Source organism: Carcharhinus amblyrhynchos, chromosome 5 (genome assembly GCF_965287045.1).
Source record: "Carcharhinus amblyrhynchos chromosome 5, sCarAmb.v2.hapA, whole genome shotgun sequence".
Taxonomy (NCBI): Eukaryota; Metazoa; Chordata; class Chondrichthyes; order Carcharhiniformes; family Carcharhinidae; genus Carcharhinus; species Carcharhinus amblyrhynchos.
The window spans coordinates 2,817,977-2,841,068 of NC_137328.1; the positions used below are offsets into that span (position 1 = coordinate 2,817,977).

General features: G+C 49.9%; 1 protein-coding gene across 9 annotated transcripts in view; it reads right to left on the minus strand.

Annotated features, from left to right (window-relative positions):
- Window positions 1-23,092, minus strand: part of znf462 (zinc finger protein 462) — a 101,071-nt gene that overhangs the window by 36,701 nt on the left and 41,278 nt on the right. For 8 of the 9 annotated variants that reach the window (XM_080188330.1, XM_080188331.1, XM_080188337.1 and 5 more), the window contains 3 exons: window positions 17,931-18,179; window positions 9,970-15,707; window positions 2,417-2,590 (listed from right to left, as the gene is read on the minus strand). In XM_080188330.1, coding sequence (XP_080044456.1) covers window positions 2,417-2,590; window positions 9,970-15,707; window positions 17,931-18,150 — 6,132 coding nt within the window. In that variant the 5' untranslated portion in view covers window positions 18,151-18,179. The remainder of the gene's footprint in view (window positions 1-2,416; window positions 2,591-9,969; window positions 15,708-17,930; window positions 18,180-23,092) is intronic. The other variant, XM_080188334.1, reaches the window with a different exon arrangement.

Here is a 23,092-nt window from a genome sequence, read left to right on the forward strand (position 1 = left end):
AATCCCCTAGTCAGTTTGGAGCCAGTTTGGGTAACACTGGAGGGGGAATTTAACACGGCCAACGCGCCTTAACCAGTGCGTCTTTCGGACTGTGGGAGGAAACCGGAGCACTCGGAGGAAACCCGTGCAGACATGGGGAGAATGTGCCAGCTCCGTTCAGACAGTGACCTAAGCCAGGAATCGAACCCGGGTCCCTGGCGCTGAGAAGCAGCAGTGCTAACCGCTGTGCCACCATGCCTCCCGTCTTATATACTTGGGCAAAGGATTTAATCACATGCATTAAATCAGCAGTTATGCCAATTCCAACCATTTCCTGGTCAGTGTTAGTGAGTCAGTAATAGTCTAATGCCACAAGCTGATACAACTTGGTCTGCACATTATTAAGGAATAATTTTTGGACAGACATTTAAATAAAGTTGCCTTCACCTCTGGTGTCCTGAGATTAAACTCAGCCCAAGGAAGGTTAGGAGTAATGTTCACAAATGCGACATTGTGTATATTAAACAAACTGATGATATTGAAATTGGATCAAAGCAGAAATGAATGAGCCGAGAGCCAGCCAAATAAGACGTGGGATTAGTGAGTGTTGTATTCCCTGGAATTAGCAAGGGGTGATTGGATCAAAGTTTCCGAGATATTAATGGAACTGATGAGGAGAAACTATTGCCGCTGCTTAGGAAGTTCAAGACTGAGGAACCTAAAAGTTCAAGTGAGATTTTTCAAACCATAAGATATAGGAGCAGAACTAGGCCTCTTGGCCCATTGATTCTGCTCCGACATTCGGCACGGTAGCACGGTGGTTAGCACTGCTGCTTCACAGCTCCAGGGTCCTGGGTTCGATTCCTGGCTCGGGTCACTGTGTGTGTGGAGTTTGCACATTCTCCTTGTGTCTGCGTGGGTTTCCTCCAGGTACTCTGGTTTCCTCCCAAAGATGTGCGGCTTAGGTTGATTGGCCATGCTAAGAAATTGCCCCTTAGTGTCCAGGGATGTGTAGCTTAGAGGGATTAGTGGGTGTAATAGGTAAGGATATGGGGGGTAGGGCCTGTGTGGGATTGTGTTCGGTGCAGACTCGATGGGCTGAAGGGCCTCTTTCTTCACTGTAGGGTTCTATGATTTCTATTCAATCATTTTTTTCTCATCCTCATTCTCCTGCCTTTTCCCCATAACCCCTGACCCCCTTATTAAATCAAGAACATATCCACCTCTGTCTTAAAGACACTCAACAACCTGGTGTGAAATTAGGAAATGTTTGTACACAGGTGGTAGCGGTTTGGAGCTCCCCCTCACAAATGGCAATATCTACCAGGTCAGTTTTAACTTTAAATCTCTGACCGATGGATCTTTCTTCTACAAAGGGACTTGTGGCGATGCTGGGTAGAGTGAGTTAGGCCACTGAGCAACCATAATCTCACTGAATGGCCTCCTCCTGTTCCTATTCTCTATAGAAACCGCCCTCCTTCCCCAAACAAGGCAGACAGTTCCAGCTACACCCTGGTGCCTGCGCGTCGAGTTTCCAATTTCGAAAGTCAGTCCAGTGCCTCTCAAAGCTCGTCCCCATCTGCCTGTCACCCTTCAGCTGATTTATGGGCTAATTTCTCAGGGCCAACAAGCAGGCACACGGGCTTTTGTTTGAAGATTTCATAGCCAAAGGGAGTTCGACGAGAGGCTACACTACAGGCCAGATGGCCAGGCCTAGCAGAACGCAGCTTTCTGCCATCTCAACAGAGCGGTGTTGATCATTCTAATCACATCGCTCTCTCCTAGTCACAGAAACTTAACAAAAGGCTGGGGGGGGGAGAGGCCTCAAAGCAGAAACAGCACGGACCATGAGCGATTCCAGAAACCCGTTTGAGTACTTGTTGCAAGGTCGCTCCACAGCTGAGACGTGAGGAGTGGGGCTGGAACAGATGCAGGGACCCATTTGAAAGCAGTGACATAAAAGTGAATGACTGCGGATGCTGGAATCTGAAACCAAAAAGAGAGAGAAAATGCTGGAAAAAATCTCAGTGGGTCTGGCAGCATCTGTAAGGAGAGAAACCTTCACCCTTCACTCAAAGGGTGGTGAATCTCTGGAATTCTCTGCCTGTTGAAGTGGTGGAGGCTGCCTCGCTGAATATATTTAAGTCACGGGTAGATAGGTTTCTGATAGACAGGGGAATTAAGGGTTATGGGGAGAGAGTGGGAAAGTGGAACTGATCCACTTCAGATCAGCCATGATCTTATTGAATGGCGGGGCAGGCTCGAAGGGCTAGATGGCCTACTCCTGCTCCTATTTCTTATGTTCTTAAATGAGAGCTGACGATTCGAGTCCAGGTGACGACAAAGCGTCAGCTCTTTTCTCTCCTTACTGCCAGACCTGTTGAGATTTTTCCAGCTCGGTGACAGCGGTACCGAGTGTACAAATAGTAAAGCTCACCTCTTCGCCCCGAGTGGCGTCCAGCGACTCACCGAAGGCAACATGTTTGCGCAGGTGATTGGATATGGCTCTGGGCGTCGGGTGGACCTCGAAGCAGAAACTGCACTTGTACCCCACGACGTTCCGCTCCTTAACCAACGGAGCCGCGCTCGTCGCCTGGATGGCATCCGGCTGCTGTGACAGAGAGGGAGCACGGACAGCGAACAGTTACTAATTTTACACTGACAGGCGCAGAGAGAACATCAACTGAAGCAAGAAACAAAACCGGATGGAGGGGTTCTTCTGCCCACTGTATCAGCTGTAGCTCAAGAGGGTAAGCAATCCCAGCTCACAGCCTGAAGGTTGTTGCTTCAAATCCCACTCGGGCCCATAATCCAGACTGACTCTCCCATCGCAGTCCCAAGGGGGGGTGACAGGGGGGACGGGACATTAAACTGACACCTCAGGTAGACACCAAATATCCTCCGGCCAATACTTGAAAAAGGGAACGGAGAGTTTCCTGGACGATATTTATCCCTCAAACAAAAACAGCGGAAACAGATGATTCGCTTGTTATCAGGTAGCAGCCTATTCTGCTGTCATGAGAATGACGTTTCCTTCAATCTTAAAGCACTGACCAGCCTGTAAAACGCTTTGGGAAAACCTGAAGTCAGGAAAGGTGCTACAGAAATGCAAGTTTTTACTGCCGTTACGAATACATACAATAGACACATTGATATGTTTCCATTCCATTGACCCAGGGATTTGGGACAAGTCTGGTATCTTTAATCGTATTTTGGCCTCTCAATCAAATCCTCCATTTCTCAGTTTACCAAGTGAAAACTTTTTTTTTGATTTAAAGGGGACCAGCTTTCACACCACTCAGAGTTCAACATCAAACTGCTCGTGTGAAGAGGCAATTGTGTGTGTGTTATCCACAACAACTTTCATTTATTTAGCACCTTTTATGGCGATTCAAGCTTCCCAAGAGATGTCACTGGAGTGATTAACAAAAGTGAACACCAGGTCACAATGAAATAGCCCAACAGGTGAAGTAGGTTTTGCAGGGTAATTTAAAACTGAGAGGGAGAGAGGGGAGGGAGGGAGAGAATATGAGGCAGACCCAGAGAGAAAGAGAGAGAGAGAGAGAGAGAGAGAGAGAGACAGAGAGAGCGCACGCCAGGCAGAGGGAGAGAGCGAGAGAGAGAAAAAGAGAGGGTGCGAGAGCGAACCAGATAGAAAGAGAGAGAGAGAGAGAGAGAGAGACATAGAGAGCAAGCCGGATAGAGAGACACAATCAGAGAGAGAGGGGGGGCTCAAGAGAGAGAGAGAGAGAGAGAGAGAGCGAGCGAGCGTCAGGGAAAGGAGAGAGAGAGAGAGAGAGAGAGAGAGAGAGAGAGGGAGAGAGAGAGAGCGCAAGAGAGCCAGAGCTAGACAAAGGGAGAGAGAGTCAGACAGAGAGAGAGAGAGACAGACAGAGAGACAGAGAGAGAGGGGGGAGAGAGACACACACAGAGAGGAGAAAATCTATTTCTCACATCCTTTTCATTTTATCAGAATTTGTGTCTTGAAGCATACATTTTTGAGAATTATTTCTAACCGCTAATTAACGTGGACTCTTTATTTCTGTTCGACAGTCGCGCCTGGAGGTGCAATCTACTCAGCAGATAGGTGGCTCTAAAAATAAATCCGCCACTTCATTAACATTCAAAAATAGGCATTTGACTTCATTACTAATGCTGCAATTCTGTCACAATGTTCTGAAAAGTGCACTTGGGAGAGAAAAAGCACGGCTCACTATCTCCAAGGACTGAATCACAGTTCACTCAGTCCGTTCTCAGAAGATACTGACCCAGGTTTCGGAATTCTTCCCACCATCACTTCCTGTTTTCTTCAGCCTCTCGGACATTTGCCGACGGATTGTGGGAATGACTGGGTCAGAGCGAGACTCTGCGTGTGTTTTAATGAATTCTTTTTCAAGTGCAATTGCTGAATTGTCAGAATTGTACCCCTTTCACCCAAATATTCCCCAGTGTGTTATTCGCTGGTTCCAATAGGGCAATAACCTCACTGTGCAAGCACAGAAATCCTCCTCATATTATTACCTCCTTGTAGTTTACATCCCGTGGTGGTGCTTGTAGGCACTTTTAACACCAATATTCATTGCCAATGCACCTCACTTCATCTACGTTAAGTGTCATTAAGTCCAAAAGATGTGCAGATTAGGTGGATTGGCAATGTTACAGTGGATGGCACTGCTGCCTCACACTGCCAGGGACCTGGGGCCGATTCTGGCCTCAGATGACTGTCTGTGTGGAGTCTGCACATTCTCCCCGTGTCTGCGTGGGTTTCCTTTGGGTGCTCCGATTTCCTCCCACAGTCCAAAGATGTGCAGGGTAGGTGGATTGGCCATGCTAAAATTACCCTTTAGCGTCAGGGTAAATTAGCAGGGCAAATTGCTTCAGCTGCAGCATAGGCCCTGGGTGGGACTGTTGTCAGCGTAAGCTCGATGGGCTGAGTGGCCTCCTCCTGCCCTGTAGGGATTCTATTCTGTGAAGTTGTTCAACACATTATAACTTCCCCTTGGTATTGGCTGGATTTGTTTATTTTTAAACCTTTCTTTCCCTTTTCGCAAAACCTTTTGTCAACTTCAGACGGAAAACCGTGTGGCAGCGGGAGGAGTCTGGATCCCCGACATCAGCCAATAAAGGTGCCCAGGAAGTCTCGCTCCGTGACATCCCTCCACTTCCCAACCCGGACGCACCCACGATGGACTCATGTGGGATTTTTCATAATCAATTATCAAACTCAGATCAACCCTTACAACGCGTCTCACGTTGCACAGACCATCACTGGAGCTCAGCTTGGTGGCTAATCTTCAAAAATGATTGAGAGAAGTAGAGAAGAATGATTCTGAGCTTAACGAACCTCAGTCAAACAACCTTGGCGTATTTACAGAGCAGTGTAAGCTCGGAGGCGGTCTACGGTGAAACAATGAAAGAGCTGGCTCATCCCTGTGTAGTTACACTGACTGGGGAGGATCGTGTGGGGCCACTGTTTGAAACTCAGTCAAGAGGAGGAACGGGTTGGATATTGGTGGTTCGTCTTATCACAGTGCTCTGGAATGTGTTGTTAGCTGAGACACTGGGTGCAGGCTTATCCCAAGTTTATGAGGGGCATGTACTGGGTAAATAGGGGACAGCTGGTCCCCTTATTCAAAGTGTCAGTTATGACGGGACATCTTAAAAGTGATGGATGAGAGGTTTAGTGGGGATTTGAGGAAAAATGTTCTTAGCTCAGAGGGTGACGATGGCCTGGAATGCGCTGCCTGGGAGGGTGGTGGAGGTGAGGTGGCTCACATCCTTTAAAAAGTACTTGGCACGCCTTAACATTCAAGGCTACGGGCCAAGTGCTGGCAAGTGGGATCAGGTGGGCAGGTCAGGACCTTTTGTGCGTCGGTGCAGACTCGATGGGCCGAAGGGTCTCTTCTGCACTGTAAAGATTCTGATTTTGTGGAGGGAGAGCTGGACTGGTTTCTGACGCGGAGACATATTGACAATCAGTGCTTTTATAGAGAGTACTTGTTGGGTGCGATCTCCTGGGTCAGCTTCTATCACTTGCAGAGGAGAGAGATGAATTTTACAGGGTACTTTTTTTTCTCTTTTTTGCCCAGTTTGGTCTCTCCCTGGAGATTTGATGGTAAAAATGCTGGTGGGAAAAAGTGCAGGGAGAGGGGTGCGAGGAGAGGAAATGTTTAGTCAGGACATCATGAGGGCTTACAAATGATTAACTTTCTTGCATCCTGTCTCTGCCCTGCGTTGACCAATGATAATTCGCTACTTTTTTCAGCCCCCAAGATTGTCTCCATCCACATCCAGCCCTCCTCACATTTTCTCATTTCCTCTCCAGTCCGAGACATTGCCACTCCCGTCACTGGAACCCAATACTACATTCATTCACCAAAAGCCCAATCTCCAAATAAGCACTTTCTCAATTTCTTGACTTTCAATAGATGCTACTGTACACTGATGTCTCAAGAGAGCAGATTACAAAGTCTGGCATGTTGCCACATATCTTTCCTGTGAATAATGGAGAACGGAACAATTCAAGAGTTTCACTCTGACTGCCTCAGCAATGTACCATCTACTGAATCCTCCAACTAACCTGGTCACCCTCTAGATTTGCAATCACTGAGCGACTGACTAATTTCCTTGCTGGAGGAGCAGTTTCTCAAATTTGGCTTTCCCCTCCATTTCCAGTCCAAAATTAATTGGGTCTGGTCAGGAAACCATTCGGTCTTTTGCGGACATGCCAGCCCTCTGTAGGAACTATCCAATTACTCCCATCCTTTCTCCACCCCTCCCAGAGAGCTCCGAACATCTCCCCTTACAAGGATTTATTTGAAGTCCTTTTGAAAAATCACGATCGAAGCTGCTTCTCGAGTCAGTCCCCCCATCGATCAGACTTTTAAAGATCCAACACCAGGAATTGATTAAGATGGGGAATAAAGCAGTAATTGTAATTTGTATTAAATGGAAAAGACGACAACAAATCTTCAGCATCTGTCAAAGTCCAGCAAAAATCAAAGGGTTGGTTAAATTCGAAAACAGCTGTGAGCGCTGCACCTTGGGAGGATGATACTGTGAAAGTGCACTTACACCAGAGTAATAACAAGGCCAAAAAAGTGTTAAATCATCAGGGCAGGTTGTAGAGACTCGTATTCCTTCTAGGCTAGGAGATTAAGGAGTGATCTAACTGAGGCAAGGAACTGGTAGCTTTGATAGAAAGAAACTATTTCCTGTGGTTGCAGAGAGCCAAGAAGGCAGCAAAGCATTAGCTCCCAGGCCCTTCAGGGGCAATGTCACGCAGAGGGGAATGGAGATCCGGAACTTTCTCCCGGAGGATTGGAGGGGATGTCAATTTAAAATTCCTATCACCGCGTTCAGGTGGATTTATCACAAGAGGATGGAGATAATCGAGCTCTTACTGACATCCCTGTGACAGGATTGGGACAGGAACCAACGTGGAACAAAAGAAAATCAGTAGTGAAGTGATGTGGAGTAGATCTTTAGCAAGGTCGTCAGAAACGGAGGAAAAATTATTGAACCAGGCAAAACTTTTGGAAAGTTAGCATTCGCCCCGATAAAGAGGAAAGGCTGTGGAAAGCAGGCTTCGGAATGACAGCTCTGGCAAAGCCCCAGCTGGAACAGCTGCTCAGAGGGTCAGGAAAACAGCGACTCGCACAGCTTTCCGATGCAAGTTACATTTGCAAATGTCGAGAAGTGCATCTATACAGGCTGCACGCTGAAAGAAACCTGGTGGAAGATACTTCAGGCTAATCGGATAGGTTAGCCGCAAGAGATAAAAGGCCGAGCCTATTCCAAAATAACCATGGTGACAGTCACAGCAAACAAAATGTCAGGTCAGATCTGCTGGAGGTTGAGGGGGTGGGGAGGAGGGGAAAGGAACAACTCAAGCTCCCTCTCGGGCCAGCTAAAAGTCAGAGTGCCAGGAGAGTGAAAGCAACATTTGGCCTTGGGGAAGTGGCAAAGGATTCTTGCATGATGATTGTGACAAATAAAATCTGGCTGGTGGGCTGAGGGTTGAGGTGACGTTTAAAAAGGTAGACATAAAATGGTCAGAAGAGTCAAACACAGAATTGGGAAGCAAGGATAAAGTTCTGGGAGTCTGTTTGATTAGGCAACGTGGAGAAACAGATTCAGGACTTTGTAACGGTGAATTTAACAGTGGAACAAAGCTAATCCCCTTGGTCATTAAGAGGTCTGGTGGTAAATTCTGTTTGACGCTATTTGAAAAACACTTGGTCAGCAGGATGAGGAAGTGACAGCGCTAACAGGTCAATAGAAAGGTGAGAGGATATTGAAACCGAGTGACTCTCAGGAACTGAGAGGGGGGTGGGAAGTTACAGATACAAACACGTGATGTGCAGAAAGATCTCAGGATACAGCAGGAAGTTCAAGGGGGCCAAGTGAAAAGGGGGAGAGAGTCTGAAAGACAAGCACAAGACAACGCGTGATGGAAATGAGAATCAAGAAAGGAGGAGGCCACTCATTCCCTGGATCCCACCACAATCAATCAATGCAATCAGCTCAACTCCAGCTTGCTGTCTTAATTCTGATCCCTTTACCCAAGGCTGGGCCCAAACCTGATCGACTACGGGTCACAGGCCCAGTGGCGTAGCATCTCTCTCGTGTGGTTTTGGGACCAAATCATAATCTGCGGACATGCACACAAAATCTAGGCTGACACTCCCAGTGAGGAGTTAAAATCCCTCTGGCCTCGTCTTCCCACTCAGACGGGTCTCGCGTGACCCCCATCGTAAAGAAGACCATGGGAATTCTCCTCAGTCCCGCAACCAAAGCGGATCACCTGGTCATCATTGTCTCTGGGATCTTGCTGTGCACACACTGGCCGCCACATTTCACACGCTATTTCACTTTGAGAAATACTTCAATGGCTGTAACACATCCTGAGGTCAGGTAACGCACGTCTGGTTTCTTCACACCAGGAGGACTAGTCTAGCCCTGCAAGTCTCCGTGAATCTTTAGTCTGCATTCGAATGTCGTCCGTGGCGTCCGCCAGAGGACTCCACCCTCTGGGGTGATTTACTCACTCTCATTTTCCATCGGCCCCTCAAAAGTCAGGTGACTCCCTTCTGCTGTACTGTCTTAAAGAGACACACACACACACACACACACCAGAATTAAAAAGGCCACAAGTCTAAGATGGTCACTAGGAAAACCAACAGGAAATTCAGGAGGAATTTCAGAGAGCGGTGGGAATGTGGAGCTCGTCACCTCAGAAAAGTGGAACAGTATCAGTCCCTTTAAGGGGAAGCTGGATAAACTCACAAAGGGGAAAGGAATGAAGGGATACGTTAGTGGGGAGGGGGCGGGAGGAGGTCCATGTGAAACATTAACATTGGCATGGGCCCATCCAGCCAGACAGCTCATTCCTATGCTGCAACTCAGTGTAGTGTCATCGTAACCTAGCAACAATCCGATCACAGTGGCCTCTTTAATGTCTCAAGCAGCGCTGGGAACTGGGGAATAAAAAAACTGGACACAGAGAATATATAAAAAGTTTGAGAATGAAGAGGCAGAAGGGGTTTGTGATGTGGACAGAACTGTCAGCATGAAGCATTAGTGACTGAGCAACCTGTATAAACATCCATGTGTCTTGGTTTTGTATCAATGGCGGCCAATAATGGGGATGACAATATTGTCAATTATTGATATCTTAACATTCTTACAGGATTATGAACAATCCACGCAGTTAATTCTGCTGTTGGGTAAGTCTACAGCACATAAGACACACACAGGTCTCGCTCAGTCTAACCCCCCCACATTGAGAAATGCCAGAACTGCACAGATTCCTCAATGCAACTTTCCTCATTACTGAATGTTTGCAATGACCAGTGACATTGCTAGTCTGGATTTTCTATCGTAAATCACTGCATTTAAAAACACACATTTATCTTCTGAAAGATGTGACATCCGTGTCACGGACACCATGTTGTGAATAGCATGCATGAAGTTGTGTGTCCAACATACCTGATTCTTATTGCTGTCTGCTTCTGTCGTCTCTGCTTTTTCTTCCTCGTTCACTTGCTCCTCTTCAGCAGTTTCCGCTCCTTCTTTAGGGCGCTCTTCATCTTTAACTTGGTCTTCCTCTTGGTGATCTTCAGCAGCAGCAAGCTGCTGCTCCCCGTTAGGGTGAGCCTCACTCGGATGTTCCCAGTTAGGCTGCTCTTCGCCTTCAGGGTGATCTTCCTTTGGGCCCTCTTCCCCCTGAAGCTGGGCTTCCTCCTTCGGCTGATCCCCGTCAGGCTGATCGGCCTCCAGCGCCTTCAGCTTCTCACGGTGCAGCTTGGCCCGCTGGCTGAAGCGCTCGTTGTGCAGGGTGAGGTGGGCACTCAGCTCGAGGGTGCTGAGGATCTTGCTGGAGCAGTGGTTGCACTCGTAGGTGGGGCTGTGCGAGCGGGTGCTGCCGGGGAGCAACGTGAAGTCTAGCTTCAGGTCTCGGCTGTGGTGATCCGTGTAATGCATGCAAAGGAGTTCCGGGGTGCTGAACGAGAGTTTGAAGCATTTCACACACTTGAAAGGGAGCCACTCACTCTCCCGTCCGTGGGTCATTCCAGAACTTTCTATAGCAGTGACCTCATCCTTCACGCTGCACTCTTCCTGGTCATCAGAATACACAACTGTGAAGTAACCATTGTACTTGCTTACGTACTGCTTGCGTGGGTAGACGCCGGGGTGGCGTTTCATATAGTGGGACACCAGGCCCTTCTTCGTGTAGGTTTGGAACGAGCAGAGCGAACACTTCTTCTTCTCCACCGCCCTCCTAAGCTCCTCGCTCAGGGGCGGAGATTCCGGTTTGGACTCCACGGGGAGGATGAGTTTCTCCGGCTTCTTGCTGATCATGGTTTTGGAGGCGGCCAGACAGTGGGTGTAGTAGGAATCGATGTCGTGGCGTTTTTGGTAGTGAGCGGCGAGCCCTTTGCGGAGCGGGTGAGTGTAAGCACACAAGGCACACCGGAAGATGTTGTTCTTGCCTTCGGGTTGAGCCCGGACGTTGTTGTGTTTGTTCCGATAGTGTCTCGCGATACCCTTCCGAGAGGAGCAGAAATACTTGCACAGCTGACACTTGAATAAAGTACTGAGGTCAGAGCAGCCGCTGACAAAGGGGGGAGTCTCAGGGACCGACTCGGTCACTTCTGCCGCCTTGTATTCCTCCGAGGTATTCGGTTCTTCGGGTTCCGCTGACTCGGTGACGGAGTCGGTGAACATGTCGATGGCCGGCTGCCTGTGGTACTTCTCATAGTGAACCTTCAGCTTCTCCAGGGAGCCGTGGGCATACGGGCACAGCTTGCAGCGGTAAGCGCCAAACCCCTGCTTCGGGACTTTGGTCATCTCTTCCAGGTCGTTGCTTTGGCCGTCGGGGAGTTTCTCCGCCTCGTTCATGAAGTCGTCAGCGGTGACCTTGATGGAGGGGTGCCGCTTCTGGTAGTGTGTCAGGACACCGTGGATGCGAGTGTTGACGTACGGGCAATGCCGACACTTGTACAGGGTGCTGGGCTTCTCGTCCTTCTCCAAGGCAAACTCGGCAGCCTTTACCTTCACCCCCGGGTGCTTCTTCCCGTAGTGGGTCAACAGGCCGTGCAGGTTGTTGTACTCGGACTTGCAAATCTTACACTGGTAGGGAGAGCTGGTGGGGACGGAGCTGGCGGGGGCCCTGGGAGGAGGGGGGCTGATCGGGGAAGGGACCAAGACTTTCGGGGGCACCTCGTCGTCAGCCAGGCTGGACTCGGGAATGCTGCAGGAATCCACGGCCGAGTAATCGTGGGCGGTGGGGTTGTTCTGCTCGGAGGCGTCTTTCCCCAGGATAATGTCCAGCAGCACGGACTCGTCGCCGCTGACGGCCCAGGGGTGCAAGGCCTGGTAGTGGTTCGTGATGTCCCAGATCGAGGCGGCCTCAAACACACAGTCCCGGCACTTGTAGTGTTTGAGATCAATGAGTGCAATCTGCGAGGGGTTGGCCGAGGGGTCGGGGCCGGCCCACAGCTTGCTGGATATGTAGGTGTAATCGACGGGGTGCTCCGGGTGCCTCTTTTGGTAGTGTATTAACAAGCCGCTCGGCTCCTGATGCGAGTAGATACACCATTCACAGTGATAACCGGCCGTCACCACCCCGTCCTGGAACGCCCACCGCAGGATGGTGGTGACCGTGGCCTTGACGCTGGGGTGCTGCTTGCGCAGGTGTTTCTTCACCGCGTACAGGTAATGCGCCGTGTAGGAGCAGTGCCGGCACTTGAAGAACCGCAGCTGCTCGCCGTCCGTCTCCTGCTGCACGGTGGCCATGGGCACGCTGACGCCAGCCTGGTTGTTGGTGGCCCGCTCGCGCTGGCTCCTCACCGCCGCCGTGTGCTGGCGCACCAGCTCGGCCGTCGCCTTGATGTCGCGGTGCTTCTTCCGGTAGTGAATCACCACGCCCTTAACCGTCCGATTGCCGTAGTTACAGTGCTGGCAAAAGAACATCAGCTCGCCCTCCCCCTTCTCCACCAGCCTCTGCTGGGGGCTGAGGTCATTGTCGTAGGTGTTCTTGCTCCCCTGATTGAGGTGTTTGGTGATGAGTGGCCTTGCTGGCGTAATTTGCAGCTCTTCCATCGTCTTCTTCAGGGCTGGAGTAGGCGGCGCGTGTTTGATGTACTTTGCGGTCACCTTAACCTCTGGATGCCTTTTCTGATAGTGGACAAGCACGCCAACCACCGAGCGATTGCTGTAGACACAATGCTTGCAGTAATACAACTGCTCGAATTCCACCGCCTGAGGGGGGGGAGGCGGCTCGTTCACTGATGGCGCAGGAACCATCTCAACGACGCTCGGGGCGCTGATCGCGGGGTTCTGGACAGACACCACGCGCATGGTCTTCTGAATTCGGAAGTAGGAGGCCTTTTCCTCGGGGTGCTTCCTCTGGTAGTGGACCAGGACCGAGTGCATGTTTGGGCTGGAGAACGAACAGACGTCGCAACTGTAGACCACGGCGCTGATCATCGACGCCTCCCCCTGCTTGGGGCTCATGCTCTTGGGCGAGTTGACGTTGGAAGGGCTGGAGGAAGAAGCGCGCTGCGACAGTGGGGTGGACGTCCCGATGTTCTTCACACCGGAGTTGAGGATCTCCCTCAGCGTCTGGGACTCGGCGCTGACCTCGTTGGTTTGTTGGACGACGTAACTGGAGAATATCATGGAGTTGTTGATTTTTACGGTCGGGTGCATTCTTTGGTAGTGGGGCATGAGACTGCGGACATTGGGACTCGTGTAGGAGCAGAAACGGCACCGGTAGGTCAGGTTGGCTTGATGGAAGTTGAGGATATTCTGCGCTTCGGGATGGAACTGAGCGTAATGTTGCCGCAGATCTTCGAATTCCGCATATTCCACGAAACACTCGAGGCAGCGGTACACCGCGCTGTGATCTGTGGGGTCCTCGATGTATCTGAAGCTGTATTTAATGTAAGGGTGCATTCGCTGATAATGGGTGCTCACGCTGCGCGCCACCTTGTTGCTGAAGTTGCAGTGTTTACAGTAGTAAATCTTGCCAGAGTCTTCGGCGGCCTCCGGGTTTTCCTGAAAGGCGTCCCTGCTGTCCGAGCCGGCTTTTTTGTAAGCCGAGCTGCCGGCGAGTTTGCGCGACGAGCCGTCGCACTGCCCCGAACTGGAGTTCCCGTAGAAGTCCTCGTCGTCGGAAAGAGTCAGTTCGATCTCGGCGCTGTTGCTAACGGAGTAATCCTGCTCCAGGGTCCCATATCCCGTCTCTTCGCGCATTCCATCCGCCCCCTCAGTCCACATCTGGTGACCTCCGTAAGCGTAGTTTGGCATCTCCATCAGATGATCGGTCTTCCCTTCCTCCTCGTCCAGGTCACCGTCCATATCCACTTCGACCTCCACGTCCCTCTCTTCCTCCTCCTCCTCTTCCTCCTCCTCTTCCTCGTCCTCCTCCTCCTCCTCCTCCTCCACGTCCTCCACTGCGATCACCGACTCCACCTCGCTGGCCTGCTGATTGGCCTGGCTGATCTTACTCTGCAGGTTGTTGGCAATCTCGTCGATTCTGGTGCGCTTCTTTGCGGGAGACAGGTCCAGCGGGCTGTCCGTCACCAGCCTCTTGCCCTTCTTGAACAGGAAGGAGTTCTTGGAGGTCGACCCAAGGATGGAGGTCTGAGTTTTCACAATACCCGGCGACGGGAGAGCTTCAAACTGCGAGAGTGTAGTGTCCTGTAACGTATCCGACGCCTCTTCTCTGGCTGCCAGTAAAGCGTTGTCGCAGAACGAGTGCTTATGTTGCTGGTGTACACGCAGCCCCTTCAGGGTGACAGTAGAATAGCTGCACATGGTACATTTGTAAGGATATTGCTGCTTGGAATCGCCGACAATGGCAGGCTTTTCTCCATTAACCACCTGACTCTGAGCCGCATCCACAGTCACTAAGCTGTCATTCAACGGGGCAGTGCTACTGTTCTGTAAACTAACAGCGTCCCATTCCGAGGAGTGGGACTGCTTGTGGGCCACCAGTTTCTGGGCAGTAGTGCAGGTGAAAGGGCAAAGGTTACACTTGTGAACGATGGTCCTTCCCGACAGGTGGATGTTCTCGATGTGGCGGGAGATACTGCGGCGGTGCATGGTGAGGAACGAACAGAAAGGGCACTGGAACCGGTTCATGTACTTGCGGAAGGGAATTCCCTTGGTTTCCAGCAGCTTTGTGTTCCCGACCGTCAGCAGCTTCTTCCCGGAGCCTTCCGAGCTCTGGGACGCCAGGGAGTCCATCTCGTCTACGTCCTGCTGCTCGTCTTCGTCGGAGGAGCTCCGCTCGTCGCTCAGCAAGCTGCTGGTCTCCAAACCCGAATTGGACGCGTTGAGGTCGGCCAACTCGAAGGAGGATCTGCCGGTCATTCCCACTTCACCGGAATCGGGAGAAGCCTTGGGCTTCATTTTGGGAAAGGGGAACTTGATTTTAATTGGAGCGAACCTGGGGACCGCAGCAGAAGCTTGTTTCATCGTGGAGCCCCCCAGAGAGCTTTTCAGAGCCGGATACTGAGCTAACTGCATCTCCCTCTCCGACATCTTCATGGGCAGGTAGTTAGAGTTCGGGGATGACTGCTGGGCGTCCTTCTCCTGGGACTTGGTGGGGCTTCCGTTCGAACCAGACTGCTGCTGCCGCAAGGACGAGATGATCTTCACCAAGCCCTGGGCCAGGAGATTCCGATGTTTCTTCATCAGATGGTCGCACCAGCGCTCCCGCCTGGAGGTGTGGTACCCGCACCACTCACAGCAAAAGCTGCCCCTCGACTTGGTTAAGGGCTTCACCTGCGCTTCCAGGATGCTGCGCTCCACGGCATCCATGGGCACGTCGCCCACCACCTCCTGCACCTTGGTGGCGGACCGGTGGCACAGCTTCTGGTGCTTGATGATGCGCGCCCGGCGCGGGCTCTTGTAGGTGCAGTAGCGGCAGGCGAAGACCTTCCCGAAACCTTCGTGCAGGAGGACGTGGTAGCTGGAAGGGGCGGGGGGAGGGGCCATGTCCGACGTTTCGCCGCCGAAGGCTGGCCCTTCCACCTGCCCGTGGATCTTTCTGGTGTGCTCGGTGAGGAGATTCCGGGACCGGAAGTAGCGGACGCAGTACTTGCACTGGAAAAACTTATTGGCGGGTCGCGGATGCGGATCCACATGGTGACTGTACAGAACGGATGGGCTGTTACTGGCGAAATTCGAAGATCCGGGGTGAAAGGAATTTTGTGCTTTGAAAAGAAAAGAGGAGGCATTATCAGAATCTCTCTCACACTCCGTCACACGTTAAACGTTACTTCAATCGTCATTAGTTTATCCCTCAGGGTGAATACCCAGAGCTGCCCTCACTCTGTTGGGCTGAGCGTGGGGGTCAAGTTGCTTTAACGTTTCCAAACAAAGCAAAAATCCGGACAGAACAGCCGGAGTCCGTTGTTCCTGTGCCGACTCCGGGAAAGAGCTACCCAATTAATCCCATTCCCCAAAGCCTGGCAATTTTCACCCGTTTATCTCAGGGTTTGTGAATTTACTTCTGCCGCTCTTACAGGCAACGCACTCCAGGTCACAACTGCACACCTCAAACTTACATTAGCAATCCAGTCACAGGGAAAGACGTGAAAAATTAAAAACTGCCTTTTAAAATGACATAAAATTTCCTGGCTTTTGTTTTAAACAAGATTATTTTTACCTTCTTAGCGAAACGATCTGTTGATAGGGTGTATACGGAATGGGGTAACAGGAAATTAGTGTAAGGAAATCTGCCGTCTTTACCCGGTCTGGCCTGTTTGTGATTTCAGACCCACAGAGACATGGTTGGCCACTAACTGCCCTCTGATAAGGCCTAAGCAAGTCCCTCAGCTCTACCTACACTGGACTGTTCAAGGTGCCGCCACTTCCGAGGGCCATTAGAGATGGCCAATGAACGCTGGCCTGGGCCAGCGAAGTCCACATCCCTGGATCGGGGCTTCTGTCTATTTCTGCTCTGGAAGCAACACAATTTGTACTTTTTGCCCTGTATTTTTAGGTTGTTGATTACATTAGGTTTTACAATTATCCACAGTAGAGTACATTCGGCAGGCAAATAGTCCCCAAGAACAAATTCTCTCATCCCGTTAGTCGGGAGCTGGTCCCAACACTCGCCAATATGGTCTGTCAATGAATCCTACAATTTCTTCCTCATTAGCCAAATTTTAGCCCACCTACAGTGGCACAATGACAGTACTCCCACCTCTTTAACGTGACTAATTAATGTCAAAACTTTATTCTACTGGAGGACAAACTTTTAGCACTGTATGTGTAACGTTGGTAGATCACTTATCAAACAGCAAGCCACTTCGGGATGCAAGACTAGGGACTGTCTTGTGTCCGCTCTCCCTCCCTCCCTCAATTCCTGTAAGTACAGGACAACTTCTGAGCCAAGTGTTATGTCAAAAGAGTGTTGAATATTTCTACGGACATTTTGGGAGGTAATTAGATAGTTTCGATCATGGATGGGCTCTTATTATTCGCACCGATTACATTTCATTAAACAGAGTGAGGCAAACAGCGGCTGCACTGCATCATAATACTTGGGCACAACTTTGAAAAGACATTTACCCAACACCATAATATCTAAAGAAAATCTAACATCAAACTCTGGAAATAACCATCACCAACGTGACTGAAATTCTCAGAGGGGATTTGGCAGGAGGTACTCAGAAACGGGTTCTGAGCAGTGAACAGGGAGAAACTCTTCCCACTGACTGAAGGGTTGACAACTGGGTGAATGACAAGTTCGGAAAATATTTTTTTTTTTAAAGATGCAAATTCTTAGGATCGGAACACACAGTGCGGTGGAGGCAGCTTCAATCCTGCCTCTCTCTGACTGGACAATTATCCGAAGAGAATACTTTTGCAGGGGGAAAAGTTGGGGAGCAGAGAAGCAGGTGAGTTATCCTTCCAGACAGCCAGCACAGAGATCTCGGGCCAAATGGCCTCCCTGCTGTGCTATAACCAGCCTATTAAGCAATATCACAGAAGATAATCTGTTCCAGGATGTAGGTCATCAAATAACCCTAACACATGGAACGACACTGGAGATATTGTTTTTTTAAAAAGGCTTATATAATTCACAAGTAACAGGTGGTAAAACTAAGGGAAATTTAGGTGAACGAGCTTTCAGAATGATCTCAGGCAGTGGGTTGTTCTTCAACCAGGTCGCAATCCAAAATTTGCAACAGAAAATTTAAACTGGAACAGAGCAAAATCTCAGTCCAAACTGGCAAATGCTAACCATTTGTCTGCCAACTCGAAGTCTAAAGTACACCAAATGCAAACAATGCGAGGCACCTGTTGAGTGTGTGTCATTAGGAGTGTGGGCTGAACAATACACTCAATGATATTACAATGAACAGAGTTATTGTCTGTCGGCTGTCCGTTTGTGCTCTTTTTTTTAATTAGAAAGTGAAATTACTCACCCGTCGTCTCCACTGGTGAACCCAGCTCCGTCTTCACTGCAGGCAAGCTCACATCAGCTTCAAGATCTTGGGTTGGTGTCACAGATCTGGGCTGGCTGCCGTCTTCCTCGGCAGTTTCCACATGGGGCAAGAACACAGTGTGAACATCCTGGATGTGAGCCTTCAGGTCGTCGTAGGTTTCTGCTCGGTAATCGCAGCCATCGCACTGCAGAGCCTCCATCACTTTCGGCTTCTTTCAATTAGAAGGATCTGGAACGCAACCAAATTAACAGTTTGCTTACTGACTGAAACCAAGTGCTAAAGGACAAAAAGATGGCAGCTGTCTTGCAGTGGTGTGCACACGCCTCCGAGGCAGCTCTCGGGTTCAAGGTTCACTCCAGAGCAACACAATCTAGTTGGGCACATTGGTGAGTGCCACACGCACCAAGGTGCCATCTTTTGGGTGAAACTTTAAACTGAGGCCACTCCATCCCTCAGGTGATGATCTCACGACACAGATATCAAAAGAACACGGAGTTGAGGAGGAACTTCTTCACTCAAAGGGTGGTGAATCTCTGGAATTCTCTGCCCGTTGAAGTGGTGGAGGCTGCCTCGCTAAATATATTTAAGACGCGGGTTGATGGGTTTTTGATAAGAGAGGGGATTAAGGGTTATGGGGAGAGGGCGGGAAAGTGGAACTGAGCCACGACAGATCAGCCATGATCTTATTGAATGGCGGGGCAGGCTCGAAGGGCTAGATGGCCTACTCCTGCTCCTATTTCTTATGTTCTTATTTTCCTTCATGCCTCAGGTCAATATTCATTTCTCAAATCAACAATCTGCTCAACATCCATCAGGGTGCTGTTTGAGGGAGTGTGCTTCGAGCTAATTGGCTTCTTTACTTCCTATTCCAGAAGTACTTCACTTCCACGCTAAGGGCTTTGGATCATCCGGAGATCCTCACAGAATCTTTACAGTGCAGAAGGGGGCCATTCGGCCCATCGAGTCTACACTGACAACAGTCCCACCCAGGCCCTATCCCCGTATCCCAGCGTATTTAACCTCCTAATCCCCCTAACACAAGGGTCAATTTAGCACGTCTTTTGTTGGAGGGTGGGAGGAAACTGGAGCCTCCAGAGGAAACCCACGCAGACATGGGGAGAATGTGCAAACTCCACACAAAGAGTCACCCAAGCCAGGGACTGAATCCAAGTCCCTGGCAATGCTAACCATTGCCACCGTGCTGCCCCTATCCTAAAAGGGGCTACACAAACGCAAGCCTTTGTGTTAACAATATCAATTAGAATATTTTGGGCACCTATGTAGAAATGCTTCATCAACACAGAAAACAGAACCATGTTGCCCTGTGGGTTGATTCAGAATTATTATAGAATCCCTACAGAGCAGGAGGCCATTCAGCCCATTAAGTCCGCACTGACAACAATCCCACCCAGGCCCTATCCCTGTCGCCCCACATATTTACCCTGCTAATCCCCCTGGCACTAAGGGGCAATTTAGCACGGCCAATCCATCTAACCAGCACTGTGGGAAGAAACCGGAGCACCCGGGGGAAACCCACGCAGGCGCAGACAGAGAATGTGCAAACTCCACACAGCCAGTGACCCGAGGCCGGAATCGAACCTGGGACCCTGGTGCCGCGGGGCAGCAAGTGCTAACCGCTGTATCACCCCCTTTCCTAAACTGGGGGAAAGCGATACGAGTATTTGCTCGATCCTTCAGAACCCTGCTGAAAAAGTAAAGAGACAGGCTGCCGAAACCTCAGAGCAGTCGTACAAAACACCAAATTTCAGAGGGAACAACACATACGTGAAAATAAACTGCCGCATTAAACTTACTTTCGATCGTCCCGAGGTTGTGAAAGGCGCTATGGAAATGTACTCATTTGTTTTCACACGCATTTTACAAAACACATCACCGGGAAGCATCATTTCCATTTAAACCAGCGATTACCATCGGGGACAATTCTAGCTTCCTCGCTTTCTTAAACTACTCCCCCCACAAAAGGTGCAACTCGCAAAGTGACCAATTTCTTGACTTTAAAGGGGAAAAAGAAAAGCACAATCTTTCTCGCTGCCATTCAGCATCCCCGATACCCCCGCGCGCTACAATACAGCTCCCAACTCTTCGATTAACAATGCCTTCGCCAGCGTCCAAGGAGGACGAGTGGCCAAAGGCACTGTAAAAGATTTAAAAAGGTTTTGAGGAGCGTCTTAAAGGAGCAGAGGGGTTTAGGGAGGGAATTCCAGAGCTTGGGGCTTGGGCAAGCAAAGTCGCGACCACCAAATCGAGGAATGAAAGGACTAAGGGATGAGATCATCACCTCCAATTTCACCAGACGCTTGTGGCTACCTCGGGTTTATCCTGGCGCTGGGAAGTCACAGATATATAGAATCCTACAGGGCAGAAAGAGGCCATTCAGCCCATCGGGTCCGTACCAACCACAATCCCACCCAGGCCCTATCCCCATCCATCTACCCTAGCTAGTCCCCCTGACACGAAGAGGAATTTAGCCAAAGCACCCAACCCACACGTCTTTGGACTTTGAGAGGGAACCAGAGCACCTGGAGAAGGACGTGCAGACTCCGCACAGTCACTCAAGGCTGGAATTAAACCCAGGTCCCTGGCACTGTGAGGCGGCAGTGCTAACCACTGTGCCACCACACCGCCCCCACCTCTCCTCGTTCAAACTGAGGCAGTAACTGAAATTTCGAACCACACTACAGCCTTTGGAACAACACTTCAACCCATGCATTTATCTGTGATAAGTGAGCAACTGTGACAGGTTTATTACTGCTTATAGATGCAAATATAACAAATCTAAAATTCTACACTAGAATCGCTCTCATTTTTGTAACTAGAACCTTTTTTTATGGTTTATTATGGGTCTTAGCAAGCTGTGATTCTATCGCAATCTGAAACAAAATTCTAATGCACACCTTACCCAGTGAGCTTGCGGGCTTTTACGAAAGAGAATAAGGGAAGGGTACAAGGAGGCCATTCAGCCCTCTGCGCTTGTGCTAACTATCTTTGAAAGATCTATCCAAATAGTCCCACACACCCAATCCTTTCCTTTCCCCATCACCCAGCAATTTTATCACCAAGTCTATAAGTTCAGTGTCACAAGTCGGTTTATATTAACGCTGCAATGAAGTTACTGTGAAAATCCTCAAGTCGTCACGCTCCGGCAGCTGTTGGGATACACCGAGGGAGAATTTAGCGTGGCCAATGCACCTAACCAGTGCATTTTGCCGAATGTGGGAGGAAACCCACACAGACACGGGGAGAATGTGCAAAATCCGCACAGAGAGTGACCCAAGCTGGGAATCGAACCCGGGGGTCCCTATGAGGCAGCACTGCTAACCACCGTGTCACCAAACTTCTCCAACTCCCTTCTGAATAGGTTTCCACCATTCTTTCAGACAGCACATTCCAGATCACTGCATTGAAAGAAGTGCACTCACCCCCCCTCTGGCCATCACTTATATGGTGCGCCCTCCGGATATCTGGAACCTGTCACTGGAAACCGTTTTCCTCCATTCACTCCCAACAAAATCTTTCAGAATTTTGAACACTACTAATTCTCCCCCCAACCTTCTCTGCTCCAAGAATAACCAGCCCAGCTGTTATAGCAAATAACCACTCCTGGTGCCATCCGAGGTGCAGCAGTTCCAAATCAGTGGAAGATTCCAGAACTGCAAGAAATGCAGTGTATAACACTAAACTTCAGTTAGCTAAATTAGAACTCTGCATCACCCACACCCACAATGTGCAAGACAACAACAGACACCAAGTGCCTGGGTTTCCGTTCACCATCACCCCACTGCTTTGCCACTACCAGCTGCCAACAGCATGTTCTGGTCAGGGAGACACATTGAGGCTGTGGGAAAACCTCCAGCCAAATCAATGATAATGGAACCCACCCAGTGGAAAGACACTGCAGTCAACCACTTCCCGGTATTTATGTTTTAACCATAGTGCATCATCTTTGATTAAGTTTTGTTTTGTGCATCGTGCACTCCCACCCCAATGGAATAACTTCAGTCAGTCACCCCAACACGTCTCCTGTCGGCCTCAGGTCCCCGCACCCAAGTGACTGAATGACTGTAACGCTTCCTCTTTCTCTGCCTCCCCCAAAGTTCCTCCAACCCTCATCTCAAAATCTTCCAACTCATCCGTTGCTCTTCTTAATCCAATCCCGAGCCTCTACTCACTCTTGGCTTCCACCATTTACCCATGCCTTGGATCGCCACCCCCACAGGAGGCCATTCAGCCCCTTGAGCCTGTCCCGCCACTCACTGAGGTCACGACTGATGGGTGACCTAATTCTCCTAATTTACCCCATATCGCTCAATGCTTACACCAAACAAAACTCCACCCGGTTTTAAAAGTGATCCAGTGTCACTTGTGGGGCACACCCCCAAATTTCTGCCACCCTTACTGTATGGAACGGTTTCCTAATCTCACTCCCAAGAGGTCCAATTTTTACGCGATGCCTCCTGGCCCCGGACTCCTCAGCCAATGGGAGCAGTTTCTCCTGTTGTAGCTGGCATACGCTGGGAGGATCATGTGACCTGATCGCCCAATGGGGAACTTGGTGCAGCACATGGGATTTGAACACCCAGACTAGATCCTGGAGCTGGCAGTGTTTACACTGTGAAAGTACGCCGTACATTTACCTCCTTAGAAATATACAGTTATGGTTCATGTGGCGATCGCCAATCCTTCCAAATACCACACTGGCGATGAGGAAAATCAGAGCGATTCCACTGCAGCGAGGAATTCAAAGAGATCATTACAGAGTGAATCAGACTGACCCAAGCCTGGAAAAGAGGGAGCGGACATGCCTCGCTCTGGGAAGCTGGAAACTTACAACGTGACCACGGAAACAATATGTGGAACAGCGGAAATTTTTTTTTCAGGGCTAATGGAATGGAGGGGGAAATAGGAAGTTATTTTACTTTGCGCACGTGGGTCCTGGACGCATAACTTTATCCAAATTTTAACTTCCCTGGATGATCCTGACACAAAGAAATTCACAGAGCTCGTTGAGCTAGCAAACCACCATCCTGAAGCCTCGGTAACGCTGTAAAGATACAAGTTTAACTTAGAGGGCAGTGCCCCAGGAGAAACCATTGCAACCTTTGTAGCAGATTGCAGTGAAT